This window comes from Porites lutea, chromosome 12, assembly GCF_958299795.1.
Source record: "Porites lutea chromosome 12, jaPorLute2.1, whole genome shotgun sequence".
NCBI classification, from domain to species: domain Eukaryota; kingdom Metazoa; phylum Cnidaria; class Anthozoa; order Scleractinia; family Poritidae; genus Porites; species Porites lutea.
Genome location: NC_133212.1, coordinates 6,745,783 through 6,764,667, shown reverse-complemented (window position 1 = coordinate 6,764,667; position 18,885 = coordinate 6,745,783). Strand labels below are relative to the sequence as shown.

Genomic DNA, 18,885 nt, shown 5'->3' with positions numbered 1-18,885 from the left:
CATGGCGCATGATCTGTCTATATAGTGGAAGGACGAAAGCGCGAGACGCGAGACACGAAGGCGTCAGCAGGAGAAAGAAACAAATATAAGTCTGCGAACTTTATATGACTGAACAAAAAAAATCGTCCTTAACTGTCAAAGCTTGTGAGGTTTATTTAGAAGCAGCTATAGCCAGGACTGCTCCCTTACAGTTCACTACAAGACCGGCTCTATTAAAAACAGACAAATTCCAATAAGGTTCCTGACGTAATGATGATTTACATAGCACAAATTTACGTATAGGCTAACATTTACTTTGTCCCAACACCAGCCTGTGTCAAAAACAAATTTAATTGCCTTTGACAGCTCAGTTAACAGTTAACTGAGGTTTTTCCAGTGTACTGAAACATGTTTCTTTAAATTAACGCACCATCACCCAGACTGGCTTGTGCAGATAACAATAGCCCGCGATACACTTTGTGCCTGTTGCCTTGCTGTTATCAGAGTAGATATAGTTGTTTCCATTTCCATCCACATGATTCCACAGGTCCAGCCACTTGTCTGAGCCTCCGTGTCCTTCCGAGATGCCACTGTTTGACCTGACGTGCAATCCTTTGATGGTAAGATACCCTCCTTTCGGATTTCTTTTGGGATCTCTTAGGCTATACTTGTACAATCCGTAAACGTCCTTTATTCTATCCAGACTTTTCCCCATCAAGAACTTGTCGAATTCTGCCTTGTTGACGTTTGGTGCACCAGCCTTCCTGTTGTAAATAACCCGGATAGTATTGACGTCAGCAAAGCGGAACATGATCTCGTCCCAGTCCCCCATGCTTGGATGGATATGACTCGCGGCGTCTGTGTTTTTAGTTTTGGCGGCCACTGGTGAGAAAGCAGACTTGATGAAGAGGAAGCTTGGGGAGACCTTTGTGGCAACTAGGGTCCAACCTCCGCGCTCAGTTTGCATGTCGCAGAAAGCTTGGAACGAGTCAGCTGTTGAGCTGCCGTTCGGATCGATCCAGTAAATACCGTTACCCTGGCTCTGACCTGATCATAAATCAAAAAAAGGAAGACAATCTGAGAGTGTGAAAATATCGTGATTTAATTTCATCTAGGTGCGTCTTCGACTATAAAAAAGTTATCGAGGTAAATGGTCGTAAATAGAAGCCTAAAACTATAAATCTTTCTTTAATCGTAATTTGTTTTCGCCGTTAGTTTTATGGAACCATTTTTAATTTTCAATATTCAACGTGCACGTGAACTCTTATTCTGTCTCCTTAAACTCACCCGAATTTAAAATATCCAAACAATGACGGCCTGGATTATTTGACGTGAGACCTTTCCCAGCAGTCACCAGTGGCAGCCAGGCACTTCCATCGCATAGCTGCAAGGTTTTCTGGGCATTGTTATAACGAACAGTGCCAGCGATGCTCCCAGTGCATTTTTCAGAGGTGTCGCCAAACCTTATCTTCCCACTGGCGTTTTTTCCTGGAGAACCGCTTTCCCCTTTTTGTCCCTGAAAATCGACAAAAAGAGGAAACGATGAAGGAATGAGGACCCTTGGTGAGCCTATTTTTCGTGATAGCATCTGCCTTAATTGTTTATTCACTATTGAAATATTGAAAAAACAAGGCAAGCGAGGCAGAGTAAGTACGTAGGCCGAACTAACCTTCATCCCGTTGTTTCCTTTAATTCCTTGCTCTCCCAGTGTTTCTCACCCTCAAAATGAAGGAAATAAAGTCACAATAACCCAAATTTTAATAAGATTTTTTGTTTCATATATGGAACAAAAATATTCAAATATTCAAATATGACTCGAAGTTAAGTTTTAGCCTCCAGTGGAACAGAAAGGAATAAGAACTGTTTGCCAGAGCGCGTCGTTGTTCAATAGGACTAAAGAACCGCTTTCCTTTCTGGTTACACAAATTCGGTTCACATTTCATTTACACTTTTACATCATTTACAAGGTACCCATGTAAGCACATAAGAAGGGAAGAGGCAACGAAGACGAAGAACTGACGCAGAACATGAACAATAAATGGAGCTAAATGGCTGGTAGTTTGCGCAAAGTTTGAGAGAAATGTAAGCCAGACTAGCTCTCAGTGTCAAACAATAATAAAAAAAATATTGCAAATCAATTTCGAACTAGCAGTAAAATGATTACGATTAGAAACTCTGCGTGGCAGGGCCGGTAAGTACGTAGGAACCAACCTTCATCCCGTTGTTTCCTTTAATTCCTTGCTCTCCCTTCTCACCCTCAAAATGAAGGAAATAAAGTCACAATAACCCAAATTTTAATGAGATTTTTTGTTTCATATATGAAACAAAAATATTCAAATATTCAAATATGACCCGAAGTTAATACGTTTTAGCTTCCAGTGGAAAAGAAAGGAATGAGAACTGTTTGCCAGAGCGCGTCGTTGTTCAATAAGACTAAAGAACCGCTTTTCCTTTCTGGTTACATAAATTCGGTATTTACACTTTCATATGATTTACAACGTACCTATGCAAGCAGATAAGAAGAGAAGAGGCAAAACGAAGACGAAGAACTGACGCAGAACATGAACAATAAATGGCTAGTTTACGCACAGCTTCTAATTGTTGCCACGTTTACAGAGAAATGTAAGAGAGAGTAGCTCTCAGTGTTAATTAAACATGAACTAGCGCATTAATAGTGATTATAGCAGTAAAATGATCATGATTAGAAACGGAAGAAGCTTTGTGATTACACCATTAACAGACCAACCTTCATTCCGTACCCAAAGATGCCGTCTCGTACATCGCGGCTATCCTTTCCTTAAATGGAACAATGTGTGTAATAGCAACTGATGCGTCGTCATTATATATGATAAGAATCTATGAAACTTTGAGGCATTATTTATTAACAATTTTTTTTATCACTTTGACTGTCACTTAAACTGCGGCCTAACTTTCCTGTAAGAAGAGTTTCCACTTAAATCAACTTAAAAGTCCACGTTAGACGTTAGACTGCAACTCAAATCAGTATTGAAAACGCGTGAAAACGTCTTGTAAAGGTAGGCGACATTCAGCTTCTTTTCGGTCCCTCGATTATTGTCATTTTTGTATTTACTTGATGATTTCAATACTTGTGAATGACCTACCTAAGTTCTCGTATTTATGATCGACTTTTGGGCAATTGCCGTGTCAGAACATTGTTTTAAGATAAGTTTTGAACTTTTAGTCGTTGCCTTTGAAAAGGATTTCAATTCCAAGACATTCTCTGCGTATTAATTAAAATTGAATCTTGACCACCTTACTCTCGAGATTAGAATTATGGTCTTATTTTCTAATTCGGTACCGTTCTTACCATCTCTTCCGTCTCGTCCTACAATAAAAAAAAAGATATGGTTTTTAGTTTTAGCCAACAAAATAATTCGAACTGGGACGCAAGTCTCAAAAACGATGGGATTTTAAAAAAATTGGGGATTCGCTCATCCCGATCAGCTCACCGTTGCAGCATTTGCAGCAGCCTCCCCAGTTTCTTCCGCAGAAGTTTTGTTTTGTTCTACTTGTAGAAACCTGAAGATGGAAAGTGTGGGACTTAATAGCCAAGGTTGATTTTATAATTATCGCTTATACGCTACCGTCTGATACTATAACTGAGGGCTTCATCTTGTTGCTTTCTTTTCTAATTAAAGATTTTTATACAGCGGAGACAAGGCTAAAGCTATTATACAACTTACATTGTTTGGGGATTTTCTCTGGCTTGCGAAGGAACGCAAGATAAGAAACAGAAAAAACGGAGCAAACAATCGTGACATGTTAGCTTTACCTCCTTATGCTTTTAGCATGAACTCACAAAGTTTCACACTGATGACGGAGATGTTTCATCCTTTTCTAAACAAGAAAAAACTGCGAGACTTAAATTATATGCAAATGAAGTTTTTACCCACAATATGATAATTTCCGCTGACATGGGTCAAGTTGTCATATACTGCCGCGGTCACTGTATTGAACAAGACTAGATATCGACTATGAGGAAGGGTACGTAAGGCCCGTTTCAGACACCCCCCGAAACTTGTTTCATGTGCCGAATTTTAAATTCGAATAAATCCAACATAAATTGTCAGAAATTGGGCCACCCTTAATTAAGTGGCTGATTAATTCCACTGAAATTGAAATAAAAGAACGATTGTTAAGTCATGCATATGCTGTGAACGTTTCAACTACCTCATTTAATGTATAGTGTTAACATTCTTTCGGACCCGAACCATAAGATTAGAAACCTGTTGCCTCCAACTCGCTGCTGCAATGGTTACAATTTAAGAAAATAGCGCGATTTTCAAGTACCCAATTTGAAAACTAATCGGACGAGGAACTCTTTCATGTACGCCCGGGCCATGGCTGCGATGGTATAATCATAGGCAAATCAGTTCTGTAAATTTTTGAATTTTCGTAATTTTAATATTTTTTTGAAGCGCTATCACAGCCGAGAGGCTGCGACGTAATTTAATTCATCATCAATCTAATCTTACCTTAATTAGTTTAGGGAATAATTTCACGCGCGTTTTGTCCAAATCCTTATAAATTAACGCTGAAATTTCGCGCCATAATTAAGGAGTAATTCGTCACCTATGATATTAAGCTTAAAACGTTTTATTTTTGAGTTCATCAAGTACTCCAGAAGTAGTCTTTGTCGCCTCCCATTTTTTGTTTCTTTGGGTTTAATAGTTTTTTTCTTGTCTATTCAATCCTGCGTCATCGACTGCATCTTGCATTTCTTTCCTTGTAATCTCGCTGTCGCACACATGGGAATCCAATTCAATGTGGTAAACACAGCTATTTCGAGGAAGGTTGTGGCAAAAACTGTGCACGCGACAATCCCGAAAGGTAATATGGGATATGATCAATACACTTGTCCCTGACACTGTAGCTGTCGAACTTACTTTTGTTGCTTTCCTTTAGCACTCGCAAACATATGTCCGTGTCGTCTTGTGCCATTCTTTGAAATTTCTTTAAAAATCAGTGACCTAAAAGCCACCCACAATACCTTTCGGGGTTGTCGCGTGCACTTTTTCCGACAACCTTTCTCGACAGCTGAAGACCTCCAGATCGCTGCCATCTTTCGGCACAAAGGGTCGTACTTGGTTCGGCGAAAGCTGTTTTGTCACTGCATTGCATACAAATCTGTTTATTATTTTATCAGTATTACAAAAACTGCATAATATCACGACTGAATGACTCAATAATACCGTACCGACAACATCGTGTTAATGTTGAACCTTTACCGAATGACATGAGTCATCGATAGTAATCGATAAGAATCGATAAATTAATCACAATCGATTTCTGTAGGAAATCGATGTTAATAAAAATCACAACTTTTTTCTTTATCGTTTTCTATCGATTGATATCGGAAATCGATATTCATCGATGATTGATATCGATTACTATCGGTTTATCGATTAATTACGACTGGGAAACTGGATGGGTGACCTACTTCTCTCCCTTCAGTCTTGCCGTCGTCGTCGTCTTCTTGTTCTTGTTCTTACTCTCGGTCTTATTGTTCGTGTTCAATTCTTCCTGCTCTTGTTCTTCTTCTTAGTGTTCTTGCTCTTCTTCTTTGTTGTTTCATGGCGCATATTTAGCATTTTTCAAATCGCCGGATGGAAAAAAAAAGGCAAGTTCGCGTGCAAATTTAATTCGGCTTCCACACGGGCACGGCCGATCGACGGAGCTGAACCAGTTTTGATCCATCAGGGGGGAAAGAAATAAGTTCCTTGTGAGTTTTTTTTGCTTGTAACATAAACCCAAAGGTACTTTTAAAGGCAAAACAAGGTTTTGACGGTAAAAAGACAAACTGAAACGCAAGACGAGCATACCCGCGTGACCTAGGCAAATATGTCTCTGAAGTGAGACGCCCTGATAAATGTCTATAAAATCTTTATTCTCGCCCTCATTTCGAAGCTAAATACGTTTGCATTTTTTGATCGACAAAACTGCCGCAAACAGTCAAAGTTTATCACTATCTGACGTCATCGCGGGAACCACAGATATAGTCCATCAGCTAGGGGGGTTGTATGGCTCACTTAAGGAGAACAAACAAAACATGCATAGTCTAAATCTTTGAGTAAAAAGCATCACAAAATGCATGATAGCAAGTATAGAACGGTAGCTTTTACTTTGTAAATCGAATTTTAAATTTGCCACTTAAACTCTTATTTCGGTCGCCATCTTGGATTTATAAACAAACTTTTGATTCCCTCTTAATTTAAACACAAGATTTTTAAAAGAGGATTTGAACAACTAGGTATCTGAGATATTATTTTAGCATTGTTAAGGTTAGTCAAGATGTGATGAAAAAGAAAACATATATGACACCACAGTGACCGCCATTTTGCTTTTAAAATGAGCCTATTCAACTGATATCTCAATCATCTAAATAAGAAAATTGCCATTAACCTTAATTAAACACATTGTAGCAAGTTCGTCTTTTCACATTACAAACCTATTTTGTGCTGCAATGGGCAAATTTGACTTTTTTATGAGAAAAAAGGCCAATTCGAAACAAATTGGTAACTTTCTTTAACCCTTTGGTGACGGCCGGCGAGTAGCGAAAAAACCGCATTTTTTCTCAAATTCCTCTTGTTTGGATTGGTTTTCGGCTAATTAGCATGGCTAAAAGAATGTTTTACATAAAGAATCAAATAGTTTATGAAACTAACATCACGGAAATAGATACATTGCAAAAAAATTATTGGTATTGCAACTGTAAACTGCTTAACGCAAGCCTTCACAGTCTTTTTAAGGCTTCCAGCCCAAAAAGACACTGTTCAAGACGCCTTTAAGCGAATTTACTATTATAATAGAATTTTAACATTAAAATAATAAAATAAATAATTAGGATTTTACTTTAAAAATAGTTACATTCTACACCCTGTTTAATTTTCAAGACATTGTGTTCAGCAGCACATACCTGACCTGTATAAGCGAAAATAAGGGAGTGCCCCCTCCCCCCTCCTCGAAACGTGCTCCAGAACTTGTTTTAGAACAAAAAGACTATGATCCCATAACTGACATCATTCGCATAACACCATTCTTCACTGCTGACATTCGCGTTTGAAAAATTTAACATAAACATATAGATTCACATGTACAGCATTTTCTGCTCTAACATCATAAGCTGAAGAAAGGTTCATACGCATGAGTTGCAACTACTCTACCGTAACGTGCCAACAAGCGGAGCAGAACGATGGTTCTTCTTCACATTGAGGCTTGATAATTGCTACTGTAAGTCGAAAAGATGACTCGCATGGCGGCAGATTCTCCAGCTTGACCTTGCAGCCTTAGGCTGGGGATGAATCTCGTGGCAGCGCACTATGCCACTTCGTTCCGTACAGTTCACATACGCGTGCCTCCGTATCTTGAATTTTAAATTCTCATTGGATACTGATCACTCTTTCCCGCGATACTCGCCATAACTCGGACGTACCCTCCATTGGTGGGAGAAGCTGGACTGCTTTCCACTTCCCTTTACTAAAGAAGGCAGAGATGTTATCACAGCCTGTGTTCAAGTTTACACCTGTAAGGGCTCCTCATGAAGCAGTGGTTAACATCGCCTGGTTCAAGTTGCATAGAATGTTCGCGCCTCTTCCGTTTTTCACGTAGCACCTTTTCAAAGTGAAGTTTTTGCTGGGACAAATTAAGACATCAGTCTCAGTGTCAGTGTATAAGAGTGCATCACACTGTCATTCCCACGCGCAAGCCGAGCATACAGAACAATACGCGTATCAGCCTCTTCGTCACGGAACTGTACCTCAGGAACTGGGTCTCTGGTCACCATGTGTCTGCCTCTAGTCGCCCGACTGGTCTTCAGTTGTCACACGGGAGTCCATGATCAAGTTGCCGAGTCTGCTTCTAATTGCTTCAGTTTTGCCGTGTCGAGCACAAGGAATTTGACGATTTCAGTTTATTTGTGTTGGGACTTAGCAGCTCGTTCTATGACTTCACAGTATAGTGCATCGCAGTAAATCCCTGTATTGTACACTGTCAGCGGTAGACATTTTTTTCAGTCTTTTGACATTTTTGATCAACACCTCGCGCTACACATCAACCACTTCGTCTACACCTGCTGCGCGAAGTTCGTTACTCTAAGCGACCACATGGAACATAACTCCAGAGGAGATCTACAACTTCCGTAGCCTGCAGTTTCATCGAAACAGCCGGTTTTGTTCTCAACTTGCCGGAACTGTCCCAGAAGTGCCATCCAAGCTCAAGAGGAAGTACTAGATCCATGTTGCGAACCTTATGCACAGCCTTCACCTTGGCTTTCTTCACTGGATCAAAGAAAGCGCGTGATTTGATGAGCAACGGCTCATTACAAAGTTTTTCACTGGCTGCTTTCTCTTGCCAATGGAGTACAGTTAGTCATCACTTACCTCTGTGTAGACAAGCTTTGCGAATTGCAAATCTCTCTCGTTGGTGAACTTAGTTCGGCCATTACATTGATTTTGATGAGACGTGCGGGGAATTCACATTCAGCTGAAACTTCTAAAACTAATTCCGGTCATAGACGCGTTACTGGGTGAGGTTTTCCACTAAGAAATTGTTTTCAAGAAGAGACTCTATTCAATACACTTGCAATGTAAACATATGATTTATTTACTTACTCTTTTCTGAAACAATTTTCTAAACCTTACATTTTTTTCTAGTTATTAAATAAATAGCGAACTGCCGGTCTTATTGAGTGACCAATAACGGGCAATGTTGATTCAATGTTGATTCAAAGGCATAGGACCTCAGGTAGTTATAATTTAAGCACTACAATAAACGGAAGTAATGTTTTTAGTTCAAATATGTTTTAAATCTACGCTTAAACAACATTTGTTTAAGTTATATTGTTTAAGAATATAAGCAACTTTTCAGCCTTCCCCAAAATTCAAGATGGCGGCCAAAAGGAGATTATGAGGGGCAAATTTAAATTTCGATTTTCAAAGTGAAAGCTACCGTTTTATCCTTGCTATCATGTATTTTTGTAATGCTTAATAGTCAAAAATTAATAAGTGACATGTTTCGGCTGTTCCCCTCGAGTGAGCCATAAACCCAAATTTTCGGCTCTCAGCTGATGGACTAATATATATATAGAAATGTATGGAGTATGGGCCAATCGAGTTTGCAGGCCGCTACGATCCACGGGCTGTCCACGTGACAAATTTATGAACGTCGGCTTCAAGAGGAATAGTCAGAGTAACAAGCCACTAATCTCGAAAAATGGTTGATAAAACTGACGAGTCTATACTGCCGCGAATACAGTGGAAACTCTTTTTTGGAACACCGCTGTTCAAGGGACACCTCTACTCAGGGGACACAAAATTTGGGGGGGAAGGGGGGGGGGGGCGGATACCACCCCCATAAGGTTTTTCTGAGTTTTTTCCTAGAGGATAAAACATCTGTTCCTGTCGTTTTCAGTAGCTGTTCTTTCATCTCTCGCACACATTTTTAGACAAGTTTAGTGATGGTCAGTTGCTATGGTTACAAGATATGACGTCATAAATAGCAGGTGGTCAAACCAATTTTGGGTGAAAATACATGTTTTTTCAACTTCTTTCAACAATAAAAGTAAATCTTGTGGCTAAAATCATGCAGAGTGCTTATATATGTATTATATTTCATGTAAAGCACAAAGAAAATTATCATTTCTCGCGGTTTTAACCTGATTTCTAATTCTTGGTAAAATCCAAGATGGCGAACATTGTTTGTGACGTCGACGCCCCCAGCAGCGCCACCACCCCAAAACCATATACCTGATCTTGTTGAGAAGATGGAAGGCTTTCCACTTAAGGGAAAATCGTTTCAAAATACTGTCACATATGAAAAACTCCGGGGAGGGGTACCATCCACCCTCCCTTGTACCACGGGGGGTTATGAATTTGCGTGTACGTCTGAAAGTTAAATTGATGTACTCCTCACTTGTGGGAATTAAAAACGCAATACCGCAGAGAAGAGTTAATCATGATTTTCTATACATTCTCTAGCTGCTTGAAATAATGACTGCAGCAGATTCCGTGGCAGAATAAAACAAAAATATTTTATTTGTTGGTTAAATGTTAACAAACCCCAGCCCAACCTCCATGTAGGCGACACCTCTATTTAGGGGAAACTTATCTTGGTCCCAAGGGTGTCCCCTGAATAGAGGTTCCACTGTAAATGAATCTGAAGCTTATATGTGACTTGACTTTCCAACACAACAAATCGTCACCTTTGTGTTATGGCTTTTTGAAGCAAATACCATGGGGAGTCCTCCTTTTATACCTGACCTGAATCCATTCGTAGCTTTTAGTAGCCTGTTTGGCGGCAAAGTTTAAATTTTTTCATCGACCCTTTTTGCGTTAGCCTGAGAAAACAGCCGGCATTTCGGGACGCCAACACTAGTTTCCCCGGGATGTATCACTACCCAGATCTGGGTAATGCTTCTGATTATTTGGTGTAAATTTCTCTCACGATAGGCCCAATCATAAGTACTACCCAGATCCGGGTAGTGATATTAATAGCTTTTAATAGTGGCAGTAAGTTGCTATTATTAAGGGGTATGACGTCAAATTTGATTTGAGAATAGGCCACTTCAAAAAATCCAAAATGCAAAAATCCAAATGTTTCGCCCATAAAGACAATCTGACATCACTTAATTAAATCACATTTCCAACCTGGAAAGGGGCTGGGAACGTTACCTGTAAAGGGTTAAAGAAACGCCTTACAGACTTTCTTCTTCCCGAATAATTAAATTCACGAATTTTTAAAGCAAACGTTTAGAAAAATCTTTACAAAAAATGAGCACTAACAGCTGTCGTTTCTTGCAGTCGCCTCTTTTACGTTTAGTCAAAGAATTATCTAGAAAACAAGCACAGCAGTTACTTCGAATACAACCTGATTTTTTGAAAAATAGTTTCAATTATAATTAACCTTCTTTAAGGTACAGGCTGGTTTTCACTAGCGACGGAGTCGGAGTCCGAATCGTAAGCGGAGTCGTAAGAGCGCTTATGACCTTGTGAAAATCAAAAATCAGAGTCGTAAGCAGAGTCATAATCTCGACGGAATCGGAGTCGGAAGAATCAGAACGCTTCCATTTCCTTCCGACTCCGCATACTACTCCGTCGTTTACGTTCAAGTGAAAACGGGACCGTCGGAGTCGGAAGCAGAAGCGGACGCTTTGTGATTGGTTTAGTTCTTTCGCTTCTGCTTGCGACTTCGACAACCTTGTTTTCACTTGATGGTAAACGCGGAGTCGTAAAACAGCGGAACCGGAGCGTTGTTTTCATTAGATCGTTAAGTCCCACGCTGCTGATTACGACTCCGACTACACCGCTAGTGAAACCCAGCCTTTAGTAAGCTTTCGCTAACTAAAAATTTCAAGACTGGTGTCCGCCATCTTAAAGCGATCCCAACATTTATTTGCGAGTACGGCAACAACCAGCGACCTTTCCATCGTCAGACCACAGGCTAAATAATTGTATCACAATACTGCAAAATATAATGTTCGTATGGGCTCAAGTTCCATTAAAAAAAGTCCATCACCATGCAGTTAGTTAGAAAATCATCTGTAGAGATAGAATTTTAGCTGATTTCCGGAAACACCGTGTGTAGCATTAAGGTTTCGTGGACTTTTATTCAGAATTTCTTTAAAATTTTTGGGATTGCAACTTCACCCCATTCGCCATTCGCCATTCACCAAAAAGGAAACTCGGCTGTGTTAATTTTCGCAAAGTCTCCTGGGACTGTCACTGGGGGCAGGGAAAAAAAATGGCCGATAGCTGACCGAAGTGTCCCGAGGAAAATCCTTAAATAAGAATGACCGAGACCAGGTTTTATGAGCCCCCGAGACTGAGCATCCCAGTCAAACCCTTGTTTTCACTAAAACCGCTGGACGCTACAACCTGGATAAGGTCATTGTTATCTAAGGTCTTCCGTGTCTCCCGTAACGATCCCACAAGTCTTTGCAAGAGTAAACGCGGTCCAGATTTTGTAGTTTTGCAAAACAAACATCGAGACTGGACAAAACTGTGGCCGGACGTGGCTCTGTCAATTGTCATTCCAGTCATATAACCCCAGTAGAAGGGACATTTTCCAAATCAGCTAGTCCAATCCTAGGTCGCCTGCCACTTCCTCCAGGTAGACAGCGTCTCCGCAACCAAAAGTGCCATACTCCAGTTATAAAAATCACCACTAGGAGCGTGACAAACACACCGAGAAAAAAGCCACCGGTTCCAGATAATTTAGGTTTTTTCACAGCGGGGCACACGGTCTTTTGACCATTTTCTCCTGAGGGTTTACACTGCGATAATTTGGTATTTTTACATGCGTGGCACCACGAAGTGACATCACGCACTGTAAGAGATGTCACAATTTTCACAAACTGGTCCAGGGGGCATGGATCGTCGCAATGGGGTATGTTATATTTTACTATAGTTTCCTAGGGGAAAAAAAAACGATAAAGGTAGATTAGAAAGACGCACGCACGTCACACGAAAACTACTTGGCTGGAGCCTTATCAGAATTTCAGTGCATGTATATCAAAGGATACACCTGTGATTAGCTAACATTGTAGCTACTGTTGCATTTGTAGAGTTCTCTGTAGCATGAGCAATAGGAGTCGTACGTCTGTATTACTTACCTACAGCCGACCTTTCTCGACGCCATCGCTGGTTTTCACGCGAAATGACGTCTGAGAAACGAGTGCAGAAATCCCATACTGATGACGTGTCACTACCCAGTTCTGGGTGATGCTTCTGATTGGTCGTGCCGCGTAGGAAATTTGCTTCAACCAATCAGAAACATCAGTATGAAATTTCTGCACTCGTTTCTCAGACGTCATTTTGTGGGGAAACCAGCGATGGCGTCGCGAAATGTCGGCTGTTTTTTCTAGGCTACTTACGTACTGACCTGAAATCTCTTGCAGCCCGTAAATGCTACTATTCTGGCGATTTGAGCTTGGAAATATTGCTAGTGATGTTGTGATCGTGAATTGTTTTAGAACAAGACTGTTGTTTTTCAGTACTGAAACTTAAAAAACCAGGCCACGTTCTACGTATTTTCTAATTCATCAAACACGTCTTCTAAAACAGAAAATAGCCTACAAGAAATATATATAACAATTATTCACCGAAGTGGAGGTGGCTAGTATTGGAAATTTACCGAGGCCGCGAAGCGGCGAGGTAAAGATCCAATACTAGCCACCGACACTGAGGTGAATAATTGTTTTAGTATATACTAAAACAGTGAGATAATTGAGCACAAAATGATGATTTTTAACTCATTTACTGTTGCCAACGATTACAATTTTGGCGCGCGATGACCGAACGGCCGCGGTCGTCGCTTTTTCTTAGCGACAAATAAAACTTTTGAAGGCGTTTGTTTAGCTCTTGCGGGGAAGTTTCTTCAAAAGGAGTTGTGAATTCTGTTTGTATTTAAAATAATTCTGTAAAAAAGATTATTAAATTTAGTTTTAAGCTTATTGATGAACAAATCAACTAAATAAAGTAACGCAAGACTTAAGCTTAAACAACTTTTTCACCGGTTTTATCGATAACTATTCAAGTAAACAAGACAAAGCTTTACCTGTTAAAACTTCCAAACCGAACTTCGTCACCTTCTTCATGTATTTCGGAAATAGCTTGCTTGATTAGTTGTGAAATTTCTTAGTTTGTTACGGCAGCAAACCGGGAAAGCATTTTGCTCGCAACCTACGCGAGTTTGGCGTCGCTCGCTCGGAGGAACTGGAGGTGAATCAGTGAAAAGTGCAGGATATTCACTGATTGAGTAGCCAATCAGAGCGCGCGAAAAACACTATCCACTGTTTTAGTATATACTAAAACGAATTATGGGCCTTGTTTGATTGTACATTCACTCTAAGGAAAATGCATGGCTGCCATAAACGTATAGGGAAAAAAACTTACCTCCAATGAACTATTCTTGAAAGAAAATCGAACGAAGTATTTGTTTTTAGAATCCCTCAGTAGTTCAGTGAACACAAGAGACGCATAATTCGGGATTTTACTCAAAGGACTCTGAGAATCTTTGATTAACCCAAGTGAAGTAAACAATGATAACATGGTAGGATAGTGAGCTGAGTAATACCGCAACTGAAAAGAATTAATAAGAAAATAAATAAATGCACTTCATTGTTAAATAAGTTAGTTCTTATTCTTGATTAATGAACACTGAAATGTGTGATTTTTGTCGATGATAATGACGACAATGATGATGATGATGACGACGACGAAGATGATGACGATGATGATGATGATGATGATGATCATGACGGTATCACGTTGTAAATCGTATTGAATACCACCAAGGATAAAGGTAAAGGTGGCTTCTGATACACGGAACGTTTTCTTGAACCTCTAATCGGTGTTTGTGCCGGTATCCGTCCTCGAACCATCCCTTGTTACGAGAAAGCCGTCGACACGATCGATCAACAGTGGTTTCTCGGAAGAAATAAGAAGAGCACCCTTAAAATTAAAGGTATGAAGTGGGTCTTATAAAAAGTAGTTAAGACTTAGATGGGTAAAGGATGTCTTGAAAAACAAACAAACAAACCTTCAGTTTACTTTGCTTTTCTGTAACATTTTTGAAGCTCATGGCAATCTCATTGGCCAAAAGTCCTCCGCCGATATCACCGATAAGTCCTTTGCTGTATTTGTTATATTCCACCCAATCTGCCAACGATTCAATCTTATACCACTCCTTTTCAGTGATGTTAAGACTAAAAGTGTGGTTGTACATGCGATGAAGATTAATGTAGTCATACCTAAAAAGAGTAAAATGTCAAGGGACGTCTTTTCTTTACACTTACAACTCATACTTCTGGTTTGCTTTACAGTATAAAATAACATGTTTTTGTGGTTTTTGACCGATCAGAAATATAGTGCTCTTACTTACACATTATAGAAGTCTTTAAGTTCAATTTTCTCAATCCCCAATACATTTGCCAGTGTTTGTCTAAGACTGGCACTTTCTGCCTCTCTCTCTTGAAATGTTTTACTCTCATAGAAAGCAGTGACTTTTTTCGTCAGCTCAGGACAGGAAAGCCACCCTCTTAGGAGCTGATCATTCTCGACAGCAACAGTGTGAATTGGAACCTGCCAATAAATGTAAATACAGTCAGACTTCACTGATGTGGACACCAAAGAGAGCAAAGCCAAGTGCCCACATAACAGGGATAGTTGCATTAATTTTAACTGAGGCACTGAATTTTGGTTTCTTTGGGACCAAAACAACCGTCAGAATAACGAGATATGTTCATTCTGTAGAGGTTATAGAGGGTTTCCTGCATTATTATTTAAAAGCAAGTCTGAAGAAGCAACTACATGTACCACCAGAACAAAAAGCACCACCCAGTTAGCTCAATAAGCTAACTGCAGGTTTGAAGTGCATGAGGGAACAGCAAGCTTAAAAATGGGCTAACACTGGTAGCCAGCATCTCCTAGAGTTGATTCATGGCAGTCTTCAGTCATGGGCCAGCATGACTGTCTTTTCCCTTTCTTCTTAACCAAGCACTTGAGTTAGAGTGCTGGAATGTTTGTAATCTGGAGGCCCTTAGTTAGATCCCCACCCCAACTGCTAGCTCAATTTGTTTTCAGTTAAGTTCCGGGTTGAACTTCTCGGTGACACTTGTAAATAGCCAACTGGTTTGTCTCTGGCCACCAAGGAATTCTTAACCTTAGCATACCCCTAGATAAAAGTCAAAAGAAGAAACTATGACAGTAACACTGACCTGTTGAATGTCATATGGAGCACGGAAAACTTGGTCCACATAAGAAACATTAAGCGTTTGGTTCCTTGGTGGGTATAATCCAAGAAGAAAACTCAGTGCACTTAAAAAAAAGTCAAGACAAAGAAATGACATCCACGTTGACTTGCTATACAACCACTGTCGAACACAACTTTAACTGCTATTGAGAAAACACAAGGCATCACAGAGACCCAGGTAATTCTAGTCTCCTATGCATCCATATTTTTGTGGTGTGATGCAGAGCAGCATGAACTGCATGACGACAAAAAAAAAAACAACAGGGGGAAAGAAAACTAAGGTATAAATGTAGTTCTCACCTGTTGAGAGTTCTGGAATAGTCACTAGACCGTACATAAATTTCTTGTGGAGATTTACTATACAAATCAGAGAAGTTGAAGTTCATTTCATGGAAATGACTATGAACAAACTCTCCGGCTCTAAACATTTGATCCATTCCTCTCACAGTCAACTGGCTGTCACTTGCTTCCTCAAATGTCTTGTGATCTTTGGTAAGAAGAGTGCGGCTTCCATGGCGTGATATTACCACTGCTTGTTGAAGCCACAGTTCTTCTAAAACAAAAGATAAATGAAATCTTTAACAATTTTTTTTTTGCAAGTTATAATAAGGGTAAAGGTTTGTTAATAATTTGTGGAATTGCACTTGGCTTTCCACCTAGTTTACTAACAAAATAATAATCTAGATACCGTATATCCTCAAATAAGCGTCTAGGTAATGTAAAATTTCAGCTAAATGGTTGGGCCCTTATTGGAAGAAGGGTGCTTAGAACAGGGCACTTGATAAGTTCTCATTTTGGTCATATAGTGTAGGTTAGTCCCATTTCTAAAATTCACACAGGGTTATTAGTGAAGTGGTAATAGAAACAGGATTTCCTTGTATCCCTACAATAAAAGAAAGTGACGGGGGAGAGAAGGGGGGGGGGGTGCTTGTTTAATATTTTGGCTTAGTGGGTGGGAACTTATTTTTTGGGGGGGGAGGATGCTTATTTGAAAGATTGGGTGCTTGTCCGAGGAAATTTGTGGTAAAATATACATAAGATCAAGACTGGAAGGAGGAAAACCAGAGTTGGCTATTTACAAGGGTGGCAAAAATTTGAATTGCAATGACTGAGAAGCAAATCCAGCTACATAATTATAGTAGTTGGACCAGGACTCAAACCCTGCACATTTCCATTCTGATGCACTGACCATTCTCCACACTGCCTCTACATGACAAGTATTGTCAATTATGATTTACTAAAGTTCACCAATTCTTGGCTGGGTCACTGCAACAGTGCATAGTGCCAATTTAACTACCGGCCCATAACAGTCCATCCGCGGAGACCCAGGGGCAGATAGTGGGGTGAGGGAAAGTCTAAACGGGCGGAAAAATATGGCACGAAGAAAAGTAAAGAACGGTGAGAAGAGCCCCTGGGGACAATGTCTTACCAGACCAGTTCCAAACAGTTGCTGCCGTTCTGCCTTCTGATTGGGCAGAAAAACACACAAAGTTTCTGGCACCAATCTTTACTTTTCTTTGTGCCATAAATTTCCGCCCGTTTAGACTTTCCCTCGCCCCCACTATCTGCCCCTGGGTCTCTGAGGATGGTAACAGTCCCTCTGCCCAAGAGAGATAGACCTCAGCACCATGGTGACTTCCCCCTACTCTTTATGAACAGTGAATGGAATTTATTATATGCAAGGGTTGTGAGACAGGGTCTACAGTTTATCGTCCTCATTCAAGAAGACTAGAAAGTCTAACTGTATACAGCTAGATGTCTTTATAAAGTCAGCATTTCCTCCTTAGCTATTAAAAGACCCTAAGCATTAGTCCAGCCAGGGTTTGAACCGGCGTCCTACCACTCAGAGGATCTGCTCTAATCAAACTAAGCTAACCGGGCAGCAGTTGAGCTAACCTGGTGGTGGTCATATGCAGTCATAGCACTGCATGCGGGTACTTCATTCGTGTCAGGGAAGGAAGGAAGGTTGCAACCCAGTTCTAAACAGTTGACCTAAGGTCTTTATTAATTGTGAGACTTTGTGATTTCTTTGACTCAGTTCCAACTTCTCCTATTGACAATTTCCATATGGTTGCAAAAATGAGATCTTTGACAGTTGCAGAATCTGTGCCATTGTAAGTGTATGTCTGCTGTTATTATGGAGACTTTACTGTACATGCGCTCTGGTTTGTTAAAGAGTCTAAACAGTCATGACAAGCACGTAGTGTTTGCTTTTTCAGATCATGGACAACTGGGATTTTACAGCCCTTACATTACCCACCAGGCCCAGGTTGTTCAATAGTTGGGTAACGCTATTCACAGAATAAATCACTGTTATCCAGTGGAAAGGTATTACGAAAACCGATAATTTGCACTATCCGCTGGATTATTTTATCCAGTGAATAGCGCTATTCACCTTTAAAACAACTGGGGCCAGGAAGCTATAGTATACAGTCCTAGTGATGAACACATTAGGGATAAAATTGTACTTTTCTGAAAATGATGATGATGATGATTACTGTCAAACAGACAAGACCTTGAACATTGGAAACATTCCTGAAATGTTGTCAGAAAAAGTGAATCAGGCGTGAGAAACTAGTCCACAAGCAACCTTAATTAGTTTGTGGTTATGCGGCAAGTTCGCATGTCATGATCTTTGCTGTGATTGGCCGTAACAAAATAAACATTCCTGAAATATTTCAAGTGTTGTCGGTTCGACGGTAATAGGGCAGGGTTGTGGGAGAACAGGACTGAATGAGCTTTTATTAGCATAGTTTTGTACAATTTAAAATTCATCTTACCTGCACTAATAGTAGAGAAATAAAGTCCAACAAAAATAAATAGCTTGTTCGACATCTTCAGGGGGGTTCTTCATTAGTTTCTAAATTTATACACTGTAAATATAAAGCTTGAGAATTAATATTAAAAACATCTGCACAACTGCATTTGGATTTCGACCCAGATCCCGTTGTATTATGCTAGAATGTAATACTGGTAAATAAATGGCAATAGAATACCTGCGCAAGCAACAAAAATAACCGGCAATCATCTGAAAATACGCATTCTGTCACGCATACCTCCACACATTGTCAACACGCACGCGGAAAAGTTGCAATAAATTATAGTCCAGCAGTCCAGCGGATTTCCAAAGAGGAATAA

At 40.1% G+C, this 18,885-nt stretch overlaps 2 protein-coding genes across 2 annotated transcripts; both read right to left on the bottom strand.

The window, feature by feature from the left end:
* Positions 1-373: 373 nt before the first annotated feature.
* Positions 374-8,235, bottom strand: LOC140953626 (uncharacterized). Its single transcript, XM_073403043.1, has 6 exons — positions 8,090-8,235; positions 3,450-3,519; positions 3,308-3,325; positions 2,191-2,235; positions 1,267-1,495; positions 374-1,026 (listed from the first exon to the last, which is right to left on the bottom strand). The coding sequence occupies exons 1-6, from the start codon at positions 8,233-8,235 to the stop codon at positions 401-403; spliced, it is 1,134 nt and encodes a 377-aa protein (XP_073259144.1). The 3' UTR covers positions 374-400.
* A 1,877-nt stretch (positions 8,236-10,112) lies between these two features.
* On the bottom strand, positions 10,113-18,821 carry LOC140921707 (prostatic acid phosphatase-like). Its single transcript, XM_073371719.1, has 8 exons — positions 18,744-18,821; positions 18,528-18,620; positions 16,048-16,300; positions 15,713-15,812; positions 14,878-15,077; positions 14,536-14,746; positions 13,890-14,075; positions 10,113-12,406 (listed from the first exon to the last, which is right to left on the bottom strand). Exons 2-8 carry the CDS (start codon positions 18,580-18,582, stop codon positions 12,032-12,034), a joined length of 1,380 nt encoding a protein of 459 aa, XP_073227820.1. The 5' UTR covers positions 18,583-18,620; positions 18,744-18,821; the 3' UTR covers positions 10,113-12,031.
* Positions 18,822-18,885: the final 64 nt, after the last annotated feature.

Bases quoted from the DNA above. Each gene is read 5' to 3' on its own strand.
- LOC140953626 (XM_073403043.1), bottom strand. From the start codon at position 8,235: ATGGATCTAGTACTTCCTCTTGAGCTTGGATGGCACTTCTGGGACAGT. The intron at 3,520-8,089 runs GTAACGAACTTC...TTCCATCTTCAG, and splicing joins GTTCCATGTGGTCGCTTAGA to GTTTCTACAAGTAGAACAAA. The intron at 1,496-2,190 runs GTTGGTTCCTAC...GTCGATTTTCAG, and splicing joins AAGGAAACAACGGGATGAAG to GGACAAAAAGGGGAAAGCGG.
- LOC140921707 (XM_073371719.1), bottom strand. From the start codon at position 18,582: ATGTCGAACAAGCTATTTATTTTTGTTGGACTTTATTTCTCTACTATT. The intron at 15,078-15,712 runs GTCAGTGTTACT...ATTTATTGGCAG, and splicing joins CTCCATATGACATTCAACAG to GTTCCAATTCACACTGTTGC. The intron at 14,076-14,535 runs GTTTGTTTGTTT...AATTCTTTTCAG, and splicing joins AAAAGCAAAGTAAACTGAAG to TTGCGGTATTACTCAGCTCA.